This window comes from Delphinapterus leucas, chromosome 8, assembly GCF_059928025.1.
Source record: "Delphinapterus leucas isolate spDelLeu-1000000601 "Yukka" chromosome 8, BTC_Dleu_Yukka2, whole genome shotgun sequence".
Lineage (NCBI taxonomy): Eukaryota > Metazoa > Chordata > Mammalia > Artiodactyla > Monodontidae > Delphinapterus > Delphinapterus leucas.
In genome coordinates, this window is record NC_143136.1 from 51646509 (window position 1) to 51662674 (window position 16166).

The window sequence follows — 16166 nt, forward strand, 5'->3', positions numbered from 1 at the left end:
AAGTGAACAAGGCTTGGCAAGTTTGAGGGTGGACAAAATGGGGAGAAAGCGGGTTTTCTGCCAGATTCAGACAGGATTCTGCTAAACCATTTTTGGCTATTCTTTACATTCAGCTCCACCAACTTTCCTTACCATCACTAACCAAAAAGTACAAGATTGAGCAGGTAGGCCGTCAAAACAAGGACACTCAGTTTCCACCAGCACTGTATTGGTGGGCAGGGCCAGGAGATCCCTTAGAGCTTAGTGACAGTTTTAAATCCCCCTTTGTGTCTCCCTTAATTCAGAAGCTATAAGATGTATCCACTTAATAATCTCTTTCCTCTGATTAAATCATTTTGGCAAACAAATAATGATTATAAGCAATTTTTAGAAAGTTGTGTATTAAGAAAATAAAGTGTATAAATTCAGTAAGCAATCCTTTAAAATTGCTTTTAAAATAAGTGAAGTTCTATGAGAGTTAATCCAATAATAAAATATTGAAGGAAATAACAGCTATAGAGACAGAAAATAATAAGCTAGTTCCTAAGAACTTTTTTTTTTTTTTTTTTTTTTTTTTTGCGGTACACGGGCCTCTCACTGTTGTGGCCTCTCCCGTTGCGGGGCATAGACTCCGGACGCGCAGGCCCAGCGGCCATGGCTCACGGGCCCAGCCACTCCGCGGCATGTGGGATCCTCCCAGACTGGGGCACGAACCCGTGTCCCCTGCATCAGCAGGCGGACTCTCAACCACTGCGCCACCAGGGAAGCCCCCTAAGAACTTTTAAAATTGAATTAATATGTCTCTACAATGGCTTGATAAATTTGGGGGTTTAACATGCAGGTATTCAGGACTTAAGCATCGGTGTAGAGTCTTATTTATCTATCTATAAAATATATTACTCACCTTTTATCCTGCAGAGAACTTTCTAGCAGCAATACAAGTGATTACTCTTTTACAACCGGTTACAAATCAGTTGAGGCTCACATCTCATGAATGAGGAAAAACCTAGAATCAACAAGGAGACTTCCTTAACATATAATGGTAATTCTGAACTCTTTTGCTATAAAATTTGATAGTCCTTGAAAGTCATGTTTGACAAAGGTTGACCCAGCACATTACCGCGTGTTAATTAATACACCCTGTAGGGGGACCTACTCTTAGAAGTGTTCTCTGTTCACAAAGAATTTATCGCCAAGTTGTGGGTACAAGCCAGGCTCTAGTGGATGTAATTATACAAGTATTCTTCTCGAACTCCCTGCAAATTATCAGTTTCCACAGTTAGGGTGACAATTGTTGGTTAAGAGGAATAAAAACTCTGTGTTTGAATGTTAATCTGGCTATGGAAGCACTAGGGTCATAATCAACAAACACGTATTTCCTGCTGTAGTTAAGAGCACAGCAAAGAACTCCGGTTTCCCACATTTGGGGGAATTTTTTTCCTTTTCTTTTGTGGGTAAACAATTGCTTTAAAATTATAAAATAAGTACTTAGCCTTCAAAGCTTATCTCTGCTATCTAAGAATGATTTTATTGTACTTAGTTGTATTGAAATATAATCTACATATGATCAAAAGTTAAAAGGACTAAACATCTATTGATGGGAACCCCAAACTAAGAACTTCTTCACAATCTTGTTTCAAAACAAACAGAAAAGTAAAGCAAATGCCATTAAAATTTCTTTGAGGCGAAAAAGTTTATTATTGCTGTTAGGTAGCATATTTGGCCTGGATTACATTAGGACTAATCAAACAGCTTAAAGTGGTGTTTGCTAACAGACGGTTATTAAATAAAAGAACTACAGGGTAAAGGTCAGCACACAGGTTGTTTTGCTTAATTTTTAAAAATTTCCCTGAGCCTACGTCTTTCCAATTTTTTTCTAAAACAAGTCAACTCAAGTTGGCACCTTAAGACCTTTAAACACTGTAATTAAAACCTTTAAACACTGTAATTACACTAGTGCTGATATTCAACTTGGAGAAATGCTGTTAGAAGAGCAATTATTTCAGTGGACCCAGGGTAATAATATTAAAAATTGATAGTTTTGATTGAGCACTTGCTTTGTTCCAGACACAGTATTTATACCTGGATTTATACTGTCTCGTTTAGTACAACTCTATAAGAGCTTATATTACTTTCACTTTACAGAAGGGAAACTGAGCTTCAGAGAGGTTAATACTTGCCCCAGGCCACATACTAGTAAGGGGCAGAGTGGAACCAGGACTTTTCCCCTGCAAAGCCCATGCTCTTAGCCAAGATGTGTGACTGTCTTAGATACTCCAGGTCTGCTGTTAAACATTAGCAACCACTTACTGTCATCAAACTGAGGGGATTCTTCACTTACAGCTGATGGGCAGAGGGAATTCAAGGGAGGCGATTACCTACTAAGACTCCCTCATTTCACAAGGGAGGAAAACTAAGCTCAGAAATTTTAAGAAGCCTGCCTAAGGTCAGCCATCTTAGTGACAGAATTATTGAGGGACGAGAATCCATAACTCAACAGTCCTGCAAACACAAAGGCAAAGGTAGAAAAATTGTTTTTAATCTCACCAAATCTTCTGAAAAACTCAGAGAATGTAAAAACAAAGATTTGAGTATTCAGGTTTCTTACTAGCATGTAATATTACAGAAGTAAAGTTGATACTTCTGGCCCAAAATCTGTAGCTCCACCTATCCATATTTCTGGAGAGGACTCAAGGTTGGAGACAGTGAGAATCTCTGCAAACAAGTATGTTATTCAGGTTATGTTTGAGTCCTTCTAGGATAACATTCTGTTCTTTATTAGATGCAAAAGCCCAAGACTGTAACATCCCTGGCCCAGCCACATTCTTGCGCTCAGAGGACTTTCTCAAAGGGAACAATGTTCCTGATCAAAAAGAGGGAGTTTTTGCTTCTCAACCTAAAATCTGGTCTTCCAAGCAAGCTTCAACTGCCCAGTATGGGACATGACGTTTTAAGATTTCACCTAAGAACTATTTTAAACTCTATCTTGAAAAGAAACAATATTCAGAAAGTTTTTCTGAAGGATAAACTTCAGTCACTACTGTGACTAACATATATGATATGTGAGTATTTCAATATATTATATTTACTCATGATTTAAAGCAGACCAGCAAAGAGCTGGGTGCCTTGATAGTATCAAATGATTTCCAAGAAGATGGTTTTTACAGAATTACTCTATGATTTGTGCAATGGCATCTGCCTATACTGATTCTTGATTTGAGCAGTGACATGAAATGAGATGTGCCATCTCCAATAAAGAATCTTCCCACAGGTTGTTAAGTATATCACCCTGTAATTCCCTTCAGGAGAACCTCAGGAGAAATATCTTTTCACAATATTTGTTCCAAAAAGAGTTAAAAATTACCAGGACATTTTTGGTTAATCTCACGGGCACTGGGAGTTACTGACAGAGTTTCTCTTTTCACATTGGCAGCTAGAAAATTGAAAGCCAAATGTGTGGCTCACTCATGGTAGATGAGTAGGTCATCATGGAATGCATCTTAAACTTTATTCATGGCTCGATTCTGTCCCCACCCTTGTTTTTTTTCCTCTTTTTTCTTTCATTTCTTTCTTTTTTTTTTTGTGGTATGCGGGCCTCTCACTGTTGTGGCCTCTCCCGTTGCGGAGCACAGGCTCCAGACGCGCGCAGGCTCAGCGGCCATGGCTCACGGGCCCAGCCACTCCGCGGCATGTGGGATCTTCGCGGATCGGGGCACGAACCCGTGTCCCCTGCATCGGCAGGTGGACTCTCAACCACTGCGCCACCAGGGAAGCCCCATTTATTTCTTTTTATCAAAATAAATTTTATAATTTTTGATATTTCTTTTCTGCAACCTAACAAGGAATAGCTAAATAAAATATGTGAGAATCTTAAGCAAAATTATATGTTTACAAATATGTACTTTCAGAGAGGAACGTTAGGAGGGAAACAAAGATGTTCTGTTAAATGACAATATTATGGCTAAATTTTTTTCTTTTATTTTTCAAACTTTTAAAAATTGTATTTACAATTTAAGGATAAAAACTCATTTGAACTTTGAAAGCTCTAGGTATTCCAGAGATAGAAGTGTGGGAAGTATGTGTCTGACCCCATGCAGTGTATTTTTCAGTTTGATTATGTTAAGGCAAGTGAGGAACTGTCATAAACTGAGGTTGAAATGGTAGGTGAGAGCCAAATTTTAAAGGCCTTGGTGTGCTATTTTAAGGGAGTGTATTACTGCCAGTGTGAAGTTGGAAGCAGCTTTCAGTTTTTAACTAAAGTGCTTTACTGAAAGATAACTGTAACTATACAGTTGAAAGAATAGGGCATGGGAAAGCCTCAGGCAAGGGAACCAGGTAGGAGGCTTATTAGTTTGGTGGCAGGGGTTGGAGGAGGGAGGTTTATAAAGACTTGAGTTAGACCAGTGGAGATAAGGGCTGCAATCAGATTTGACAGATTAGAAGTGGGTGGGGAGGAAGAAATAGAATGATCCCCAGGTTTGCTTTGTACTTTAGGTAATGGATAGGTATTGGTGTCATTCAACATGATAGAGAATTTAGAATGATTAGGCATTAATTTGTTTGAGAGTAAGGAGAACAGAGAAGAAAGGAAATGAGTTCATTATTGGACATATTAGATATGAGGTACTTATAATACATATAAGAGATGTAGCCCCAAGCAGTCAGAAATACAATGCAGGGACTTCCCTGGCGGTCCAGTGGTTAATACTTTGCCTTCCAGTGCAGGGGGTATGGGTTCAATCCCCGGTCGGGGAGCTAAGATCCCACGCGCCTCGTGGCTGAAAAACCAAAACGTAAAGCAGAAGCCATATTGTAACAAATTCAAAAAAGACTTTTAAAATGGTCCACATCAAAAAAAAAAAAAAAAGAGAAATTACAGTACAAAGGTGGAACTCTGAATGAAAGTTTGGCTTAAATATTGTAAGGGTGTGTGTGTGTGTGTGTTTGGCATCATTAATATCAGACAGCCATTTTTTCTATATGATTCTGGTCAGCCTTCTTCCTATTTCCCAGGTAAGCTATTCTAAGCCTATTAAGGCAGTAGTCATCAATGACTTCTAAAATGTCAAGTCTAGTGGATCCTTTCAGCCCTAATTTTATAGGTATCTTTATACCTCTTGTCAGGATTGATTATGCCTCACATTTCTTTCTTGATCTTACATTTTACTACTTCCCAGTCTCCTTCACCGCCTTTCATTCTTTTACCAGTATAAACTATTAAATTCATACACTCTCTCTGACTGAAATGAAGAAGATTAAAGGTGGAGGAGTTCTGGGAGAAATAAAAGTTTGTTCAGTGTGTTAAGTTTGAAAAGCCTGTTAGACATCTAAGTGGATATATTGAGTAAGCATTTGGATATATGAGTATAGAGTTCAAGGGGAAAATGTGGACTAGCACATAAGGTTAGGAGTCATCAGCATATAGGTGGTATCTAAAGCTCAAAAATTAGCTGGGGCCACCATGGGGGAATTGGTGAAGAATGTTAAGAAGAGCTATCTAAGGATAGTGTCTTGGGGTACTTCACATTTTAGAGGCAGATAATTGAGAAGCATCCATCAGAGGAGGCTAAGAAAGATCAACTAGCAAGGTAGGAAGAGAACTGAAAGTGGTATCCAGAAGGCAACTGAAAAAAAAAAGGTTTTAAAGAAGAGGAAATGGTAAATTCTACCAACTTCCTGAGAAGTTGATTAAGATGAACACTGAGAATTGACCTCTGGATTTGGAAATCGAGTTGTTATTGCTGACCTTGACAGTAATTGTGGTGGAATGGTGAAGAGTGAAGCCTTGATTGTAGTGGGAGTCTGTAGGGCTAATTCCTTTTAGAAGAGGGAAACAGGAAATAGCATGGGTAGTCAAATGATAATAATTAATTCGTTATGGTAGAACAAAAGAGCAGGAAAGCCGTTATATAAATATACGAGCATTCAAGATCATGAATATCTATGTCTGGCTAAGGTTGGGAAAAAGCCAAGTTCTAAAGTTTTGATCCCTTGAAGTTTATTCCCACTTGATTTTAATATTAGACCTTCTTACAATTACTATCATTTCTGAGTAATATAGTCATGAAAGAGGTAAAGGTAGAAACAGGAAATGTAGGCATCTGATGAAGAGAAAGACAAAGATAGGAAAATAGATAAAAGGAAATGTAGAGTTGAAGAAGGATTTTTGGTTATTTTTGAGGGGAATGCATGGGAATTAAAACATGTTTACTGGTTAAAGAAAGGAACAAGTAGACAGAGAAAAGTTAAATATACACAGAAAAGGTTAGGTATTTGAAGGGAGGAAACTTAATTTTAGAAGGTGATTTCTTTATTTTAGATTGGAAAGAGATATAAATGCACCAATGTAGTTAAATTTCTAGGGTAAGATAATTTAAAGGAATTCACACCTACTGTCCTATATATACTCTGAGAATGAGGCCAGATCATCTGTTGAAGTGATGGAGAGTGAGCTTTTTGGAGAATTAAAGAGAGTGAAGTTTTGAAATAGCTGTTATTAAAAATGGAATAAAAACTACAAGGGAGAAGTAGAATACTTGTTTATTTAACAGTTACATACCTCTCTAAGCACCTTATAAATATAGCTCATTTATTCATCATAGCATCTCTATGAGATGTGTTCAGTTATTATTACCTTGTTACAGATGAAGAAAATGAGGCACAAAGTGGTCACGCTGTTTTGGTAAGGGCACCCAGCTAGTAAGTGGAGGAGCCAGGAACTGAGCTTTGGTGGTCAGGCTCCAGAGTCCATGCTCTTAACCACTTTACAATGCTGATGGCAATGATATAACTTTATTTGGCAGGCTTAGGTACGTAGGTGTGGAATTTCAAGAGACAAAATTTTAGATTCCTCCAGGAGAGGAGCTCAGAGCTTGAGTGTGATGATAGTAGAGAGATTAGTTGGTGAGATAAACCACAGAATGCAGACTGGATGGAAGAGGTAGGGCAGAGGATAAAGCAGCAGGGTCATAGAGGGGCTCAGAGACTTGAATCTTTGCTGTTTTCCTAAGGTTTTAGATTCTTTATGAAGCCAAAGAGTTAGTTTGCTAGAAGTAAAGAAGAGGGATAGTTGGAAGAAGCAGGAACTCAGATTAAGACAGTATGATTATGAAATGTTATTAAGAGAGATGAGGAGTTTCTGGGGAAGACAAGGTAGCACTGGGGTATAGCACTGGTAGTAGATCACTGAGATCCAAAGGAGTTAAAAGGCCTGAGCAGCAGAGGAGGTCAAGAAATAATGAGTTCAGGGTGTTGGGTGGGGCATCTCTAAAAATATTGAAGTCACATATGAATCACTCAAGATGACACAGGAAACAGGGTGGAGAAAATGGCTGCAGAAACCAGCAATTTGCAGTGTGAGTTTGATGAGGGAATGAGAGATGGCGTAAGATGAGAGATCAGGCTGACATAATGAACAGACTCCAGACAGTGGAGTCATACAGGCCAACCAACGTTTCTTGTAGCCGCCTGCTTCTGTGAGTGTGATACGGAAGCCAAAATGGCCATTCCATCAAGATGTGTAAACTGGCAGCATTCCTGAAGAGCTTTTTAAAGGGGTTGAGCTTCTGAAACGATTAAAGCCTTAAATTACCTTAGAGGTCCAACACATTAGCAAAGTAAATATTAGCACAGTTAATCTAGCCCATATAAAACCATTATCACGTAAGTACAAATAGGGCTCCAAGGATATGGATATGTTTTAAAAGGTGGGAAAGTGGAAGGAGGAAGGGAACACAGGAAATTGAGGTTTTGGCCATGGGTGATGTGAACAGCTAATATAAAGGAGAAAGAGCCAGCAACCATGTACATGGAGAACCTCTAACATGTGCCCTAGGAATGATGTAGAAAAGGGGAAATGTGCAAACGAGCTATCTCCTTCTCTTAGTTCAGAATACTCAATAAAAATTATGTTAATAATTTCACATGCATTGATGTGTGCTTTCCCTGTTCTAACAATGTTAAGAGCCTCAGAAACAAAAAATAAATGTTTATAGAAAAAAATCCTATCCCTGAGTCAGAAAGCAGGCTAAATTACATACTGTTATAGAACTAACTACTTAATATTAGAGGAAATTATGCTTTAGTCAACAAAAATTCAGATTTGCCTTGGTGACCTATACTGTTGGTTACCTGCCAAACCATCACTGCTCCATCTTTTTCCTTACCAGCAGAATCCTTTTTATGCCACTGGATATTAGCATCTACACATAATACTAAGAGGTCCTATAATAACTAATATTTTCTGAACTAGAATAGGTCTTAGAGAACATCCAATCCAGCTAAACTGTGCAGAGGGAGACATGACGAAAAGCAGTAATTCAACAGCTCTGACATGGAGTTTCTTGAGTTATGAATACGAATTAGAATGAAGTCCTTTATCCATATAAATGCATAGTTTTGATTCTTAATATCCCCAAAGTACAAAATAACCTCCGGCAAAAGAAAACAAGATAAATGATGGAAAATTTCTGCATGATTATAATCACAGGCTGTGTGGCCCTGGAAGTACCAAAAGTTCTGAATTTTCTATCCATTTCCAAAGATTTATCAAAGGGCCAAATTAGTTTATGAATGCTCTTAAAGTTCTATTTTCTACCATGAGTACAATCACAGTGATTCAAAACCAGTGTAAGTTTTACCTGAACCGACCTTGCCTGGTCAGTGTGGAAATGGCTTAAGCTGACAGGTGCTTTTTACATGGCGATATACATTTGTGTGCATGTATGCACAGGTCTGCGTGTGTGCATGTCTGTGAATGTGTATGTGTCCTTATGCTTGTGAGCCACCCAGAGGTTATTACATCAAGAAGCCTCTGCTCTTTCCCCAACGCCCATCCTCAAGGCAGGTCCACCCACACAATACCAGAGCAGGTGAAGTCAATTTTACTAAGATTTACAAGGCTGGAAAATGGAGGGGGACTACCAAGGAGAAGATTATAATCAACATTGTTATCTGGTATCAGTACTCTTCAAAATTATGCTCTTATCTGAAACTAGCCATCTCATCACTCTTCTCCCCTCCCTTTCTTAACACAGTTTTATTTAAATGCAATTCCGCTCTCTTTCCAAGCTTGCCTTCTAAGAAAAACTAAAACACTGCATTATAGAAGCCATTCATTTTAGAAAACTGTCCAGTTACCACTATTCTCACTCAAAGATACCTTTTGATGGACTTCCCATGCACACCCCTCAATAAGAATATCAAAGTATCCAGCAAAACCAGGTAATTCCCAAGAAGGAAAATTTTTTTCTCCTTAGAAAAATAATTTTCTCCATATCAGACTTTAGCAAAGGAGAACCATGGCACATGCATACATAGCCACACACCTCCATAGTGGACTTGGTAAAAGAAAAAGAAAAGAAGAATAGAAACATTTAACATTCAGTTGGGTGGTCCAAAGACACTGGAGATTGAAGAAATATACTTAGAAGTTAAAAATATTTTTTTGGATAATTTTCATTTGAGATTGATTTTAACCTATATAACAGATGTGTTGCTTATAAAAAATGATGGTTTATCTGCTTCTGCCTAAAAATTAATAGTCATACAATATAGGGACCATTCATTGGATTGACCTTGGAAGGATATTTCTAGTCCGTTGATTCCTCCTTTATATTATTCATTTATGCTAGGTAAAATTTTGTCTCCATGTCTTGCATAATGAAGAAACAGAAATAAAAGCTGTAAATGGAAAAGAACACTTCTCCAGGGTCATTTAATTCAAATCTTTTTAAGGGAAGTTCTTTCTTCAGTTTTAATTATCTAGTAATAGCCATTGTTTTTCTACTATATCCAATAGTATTTCTACTCTACGAGAAACAAGTTTATTTCGAATATCATTTCTCAAACACATAGCGCTTACCATTAAGCAAAATTTCTTAATTTATTTTACAAATTATTTAAAAGGGATGATAAAAATTTTAACTTATGCAGTTACATAAATATTACATGAAAGATATGGATTAGGTCATGGTGTACACTTCCTAAGCTTTTTTTTTTTCCAGACAACACAGTTGTGAGAGCAGTATAAAATGTCCATGTGTGTCTGCTATTGCATATGTGATTTTAAATCTCTAAAAACAATCTAGCATCTTTTGAAGTACCACCTACATTTTTTCCACCACCAGTAATTTAACACAATAAAAGAAACTTCCTTGAATGTTCAAAATGCACTGCCAGCCAGCTAGCACTAAAGCACATCTTTTGTTGAGTACCAAAGGTAGTACCATGTTGCCCTTATGCATACTTTAAATGTACTGTTCTCAATTACCTTCCAGGTGCTTCTTCAATAAAACCCCATTTTACCAATTCAAGCTCATATCCCACTGACACAAACAGTCCTCTCCATTTGGTTGTATCTTCTTTCTCTTCAAAAAACATGATTTCCCCCCTACCTTCATCTCTGTTGTTCTTGCCACCAGGAATGCCATCTCCCTTATCTTCTACTCTTACTTGAGTGCCTCTTTTCCAGAAAGCTCTTCCTGAGTCTTTTAGTCCATATGGTGCTCTTACTGTCATTTAACTTTCCATTGTTCTGATTTCTGTTAACTAGTTTATTCTTATGCTTTTCTGTAAGCCTCACTTGTTCTTGCATTCTGAAACACATTGGAAGTTTCTCTACCAAACTTTGTTTATTCATTGTTCATTTTTGTACAATTCAAATTTCTAGAAACACTAAGTCAACAACCGATGTACAAGAAAAAAAATAATAAAATAGGGCTTTACTTGTACAAAAAAACTACATTCAGGATTCCTTTTCCCTTATTTTGGAATGCAATTTCTAAGTGTTTCTCATGCTGGCTACTAACAGGGACGTCATTTCAAATTTGGGTCTGATATTCCCCCTCTTCCTTATGGTGCACAAGGTAATACAGTGGTTTTCAGATTTGTTTTTTAGGGACAGAGCTTTTTCTTCAAACTCATTCTTACCTAGAATTTCAAACATGTAAAAGAGGTGCAGCAGAATAACCCTTATTAAAGAGAGTGCAGTGTGTGAGGGAAAAGTGAGGGGTCCTGCCTGCTTAGCCCTTCTACAGCCCCACCAGTAGCTCCTAGGGCTCCTTGGAGGAATTCTGGAGGCACCATGTAGAAACAGGAGAAAAGCTGACCTTGGCTCTGCTCTCTTTTCTCTGTTCAGGCTTGCGCTTGAGTCTCCTCAACCTTAAAAACAATGAACTTGATCATCAGAGACCCTTCGTATAAACCACAAAACCTCATAATGCAAGCAGTACTCAAGTGAATCAAAAAAGATTCACACCTAGACCATTTTGGTGTTCTATTGTTGTATTGAGTCAATATTTTTAGAAACTTTCTTTTGAAAAAAATTGCTTGATGTTTGATAAAAATTAGTATCGAGGATTGATTAAAGATTTGAACAATTTGGGGGGAGTTATTTAGATTCTGGTTTGTGAGTACCTTTTATTGTCAGTAAATTTCAGTTTTGAAAATTCTACTTTGAGTTAGCATTTCAAAAAAAGAAACCAAAGTTTGTATTCAACATTCACAACTTCTAATCTTCTGTATTCCTTCAAGTAAGCAAGCAGTGTAACATAGTGTTCCTACGTAGAAACAGTCTGGTATAAATATCAGTCAGATATTTGCTTTGGCAGGTGTTCATTTAACAGAATGTGTGAAGAAATACACAAACCTGGTGTCAGACAAATGCCATTAAAGAGTACTATCATTCCAGTTAATAAAATATATTGGTGAAATTAGCCATTTCATTTTGGCTGTATTTAAAAAACTATTTCTATCTACGGGGCATTGATTCACTTGTAAATGGAAAAAAAGTCAGGCAAAACACCAAAACAGTAAGTTCCACTTGATTCCAAGCAACCTGTTAAATAAACCGTTGCTGCTTTTAACTGCAAAGTACTTAAATGTGACTGCCAAAGTCTATAATTTTTTTAGAATTCCTGGTTTCTCCATCAGACAGACTTGACTCAGCTATCAATATAAAAGTGACTTAGCTGTCAATTTGGCTTGATCAAAACAACTTTTGATACTACTAATCTTTTTAACAAAACTTTTCATTTTACAAAGTTGATTTATAATATGAAAATCTCAGTGAAAAACCCAGTTCATCTATGTGCATGTATGTGTGTGTGTGTGTGTGTGTATATATACATATATATATATGAATAGACATATAATTTTAGAAATATTTATTGCTAAATAAAGTTATTTCTAGTGAATTAAACTTTGCAAACAAAAGTAATACATTTATAAAACTTACTGCAAATTTAATTTTTTGACTGGAGTGCCCTTGTTACTGACAAATTATATAAAATTTTAAATATACTTAAAGTAAGAATCATTCAATCCATGTACACTTTTTTAAAATTCAATTAATAGTTGTGTCATGCTTTTGTACAAGGAGATTTACTTGACCCAGATAGGAATTGAGTACTAAGATTTAGTTTCTGATACCCAGAAACTTACAAACTAATGAGGGTCATAATGAGGAACTTCAGTATAAGGTTGTTATCATCTTAGTGGTACAGGCAAGTGCTTTAAAATGTCACTTAAAAAAAATGTTGAAAAGCAAGTAAGATCAGAAAATGAATCAAAGGAGAACTTTTTTGCCTGGAGAAGCAGTGAGAGATTCCTGTTCACACTTTCTTTCCCTTTTGCTGTAGAACCAACATCAACCAGCTTTAAAAACACTGTTATTAAAAAAGGGAAAAAAAATTCTGGCAAGGGTGAGGAGAGTGATTTTGACTTGGGAAATCCTGATGGAGGGGGAAAGGTAAAGAAGTAAGATAAGAAAGAAAGGGAACTAACATTCACTGAGTACTTAGCAATTGAACTTTTATGTCTATTTTGACATTATGTTTCTTCTTAAAGGAAACCAGCTAGAAAGCTATTGAAACCACTGAGGTATAAGCAGGAATGGAAAATGAACAAATAGAATAGAATTTTTTTTATCTTGGCTCTATTCAACTTTGTCACAGTTGACCAGTCCTTGAGGGAAGAGTATCTAGCCCCAAACTAATAGAGAATGTTAAATAAGATTTTCTTTCAAACTGTATTCATTCCTTGAATTTAGTAGATCATCAATGTTTTTAATTTGTTTGTTTGTTTTTTGGCTGCGTCGGGTCTTAGTTGTGGCACACAGGATCTTCGTAGAGGCATATGGGTTTTTTTTTTTTTTTTTTTTGCGGTGCACGGGCTCTTCGTTGTGGTGCACGGGCTTCTCTCTAGTTGTGGTGTGTAGGTTTTCTTTTCTCTAGCTGCGGGGCACAGGCTCCAGTGTGCATGGGCTCTGTAGTTTGCAGCATGCAGGCTCTCTCATTGAGGCACGCGAGCTCAGTAGTTGTGGCGCGCGGGCTTAGTTGCCCCGTGGCATGTGGGATCTTAGTTCCCTGACCAGGGATCAAACCCACGTCCCCTGCATTGTAAGGCGGATTCTTTACCACTGGACCACCAGGGAAGCACCTTAATTTGGTTTAATTAAGCTATAAGTTACAATGGAAAATGGGTAAATAAAGGTAACGCTCAGAAGATATATTATGAAATAAGTTTTTGGAATAGATGCCACCCATAAGGACTTGAATATAACTGCTACTGATAAGACCCACAAGAAGTATAGTATAGCCGTGAAAAGACACTTGAAAGTTGGTTGCATATTTCTTTTTAGAAAGATGTTGGGTTTTGGGTCTTTAAGGGAAAGATCCCATTATTTTTCGATAGCTGAAATACATCAAAATAAAACCCCAAAGGAAAGCATTCTGACAGTTAAAATGTTGTAGTTTCATTTTTAAAAACAACTTCTAACTTTACTATACATTTGTGTTTCATTTATCTACACCAGTTCTTTATTTTATGTTCCGAAATAAATTTTCCTCAAATTTCTAGCAGTAATAAACGGGAGTCTGGTTTTACCCATTTCTCCAAAGTTAAATATCTTAAGAGTAGAAAGACAAGAGGTAGGCAATAATTTGAAGTTATGTATGCCTTCCAGAGAACCTGTATTTAGTTCATTTGTATGTTCAACTAGTGAGAATCTATTATCATTGATACATTTTTACATTACATATCATAGAATTAGAGCACATCTTGTCTGAAGATGATGTTTCTAAAGAAAGAGCCAGATATTTGTGCTCAAGTGTAAAACTCCGTTAGTAGGAAATGATGTTCAAAAGTAAGGTTAAATCAGCCTTAGTGTTTATTTTAAGACTATAAGAATTTTTCGATAATTTCTTCTGTTAAGAGCTAGCTACACGCAAGCTAAGCTGAAATATTGATAGGAATGGACTTGTACACCATACTAAATTAGAACTGTATTAGTTTCACTTTTAAGAGGAGACTTTTTCTGAACTTCCCTGGTTCAGTAAAGTCACGTCAATATCAATAAATCAAAATTCCCCTAATTATTTTATTATTAACATGCATATCTTGATATGCTGTTTCCTACATTATAAAATAGTAGCATTAAATGCTGTGAAATTCCATAGTCCATTTCTTGTGGTATGCAGAGGTCCCATAGAAAATGTATATGCCATGTATTGGACACTATTAATTTTGACATCATAAAGTTGGAAAAAGTTTTAAATTGGTTCTTAAGGAAAAACTGCTGTAGAACAGGATTAGAAAATTTTTTTTTCATTAAGAGGCCAGATAGTAAATGTTTTAAAGCTTTGTGAGCCTAATGGTCTCTGTCACTACTCAATTCTGCCATTGCACAACAAAAGCAGCCATAGGCAATACATAAATGAATGAGCAGGGCTGTCTTCCAATAAAACTTTATTTTCAAAAGCAGGTGGTGGGTCAGATTTGGCCTCTGGGCCATAGTCTGCTGACCACTGTTACAGAACATATAAACATTTTACATTTTCTCTGTTTAACAAAGATAACTGAACCACACTTCTCACTCTCTATAGTTTATGTATATAGTTAATATATAATATATTGTTATATATATTGAGATTTGTGAGAACCAAACAAACATGGGAAAGGACTTTAAAAACTAGACGTATTGATCAAAGGGTACAAACGTCTAGTTAAAGATGAATAAGTTCTGGGGACCTAATATATAGAATGGTGATTATACTTAATAATGCTGTACTATATATTTGCAAGTTACTAATTGAGTAGATCTTAAATGTACTTACCACAAAAAAATGGTAATTATGTGACATGATAGAGGTGTTAGCTAACACTATGGGTGGTAATTATTTTGCAATATACTCTAAGTACCAAATCAACATGTTGTACACTTTAAACTTATACAATGTTATATGTCAATTATATCTCAATAAATCTGGAGGGTGAAAAAAAACTAGAAGCATTTCCATCTATAAGTGAAAGGCATTATGATTATAAACAGGAAATGTTCAAATATTCATATGTTAAATGGGCATTATCTACCTGCAAACTTATCAGGATGCCTTTTCTAATATAGTCAGCAAGAATTATTTCATGTTTCTAACAGTTGGGGAGATTTGGAAATGTCTATGATCCTCTATTATAGTTAATTCTATCATAAATAGGAATTTTGTTTGAAACTAATTTGGCATATTTGGGCACTGTATTTCAAATACATGGAACCAGGACTATATCTTTTCTCTTCTTCTACACCTAAAAAATAGGAAGGCACTGGGCTTCCCTGGTGGTGCAGTGGTTGAGAGTCCACCTGCCGATGCAGGGGACACGGGTTCGTGCCCCGGTCTGGGAAGATCCCACATGCTGCGGAGCGGCTGGGCCCATGAGCCATGGCCGATGAGCCTGCGCTCCGCAACGGGAGAGGCCATAACAGTGAGCGGCCCACGTACCGCCAAAAAAAAAAAAAAAAAAAAGGAAGGCACTAATTTTTTAAAATGAGATATAAATCCCATTAATATATTAAAATTGGTATCACTGCCATATGATTATTGGGGATGAGGAAATTAGGATAAAAAGAAATGAGCTAAAGAACAGTAACAGCACTGTTGACAAGGGAAGCTGATATCACCCTCACATGGAAAAGCAGAGGAAGTATTAAATCTGAAATTCTCCATGTAAAGTGGGAAATATAAGTTCTGACACAGGCTAGACAAAGACATTCCTTTAAATTATTTGAACGTTTAGACTGTTCAGATTAAAAATTGTGATTTATCCATAATAAATTATCCATAATAGGTTAAAGAATTCAGATTACAATGACAAATAGCTCACAGATTTATTACATGAAAATGTTTCTGCTTCAA

General features: G+C 36.7%; 1 protein-coding gene across 17 annotated transcripts in view; it reads left to right on the forward strand.

The window, feature by feature from the left end:
• The window catches only part of LOC149748554 (uncharacterized), a 230834-nt gene that overhangs the window by 5173 nt on the left and 209495 nt on the right, over positions 1-16166 (forward strand). For 2 of the 17 annotated variants that reach the window (XM_089916602.1, XM_089916603.1), the window contains one exon: positions 898-16162. The exons of the other annotated variants lie outside the window; for them this stretch is intronic. In XM_089916602.1, coding sequence (XP_089772728.1) covers positions 898-973 — 76 coding nt within the window. In that variant the 3' untranslated portion in view covers positions 974-16162. Of the gene's footprint in view, positions 1-897; positions 16163-16166 lie in introns of those variants that run through there. 17 annotated transcript variants of the gene reach the window in all.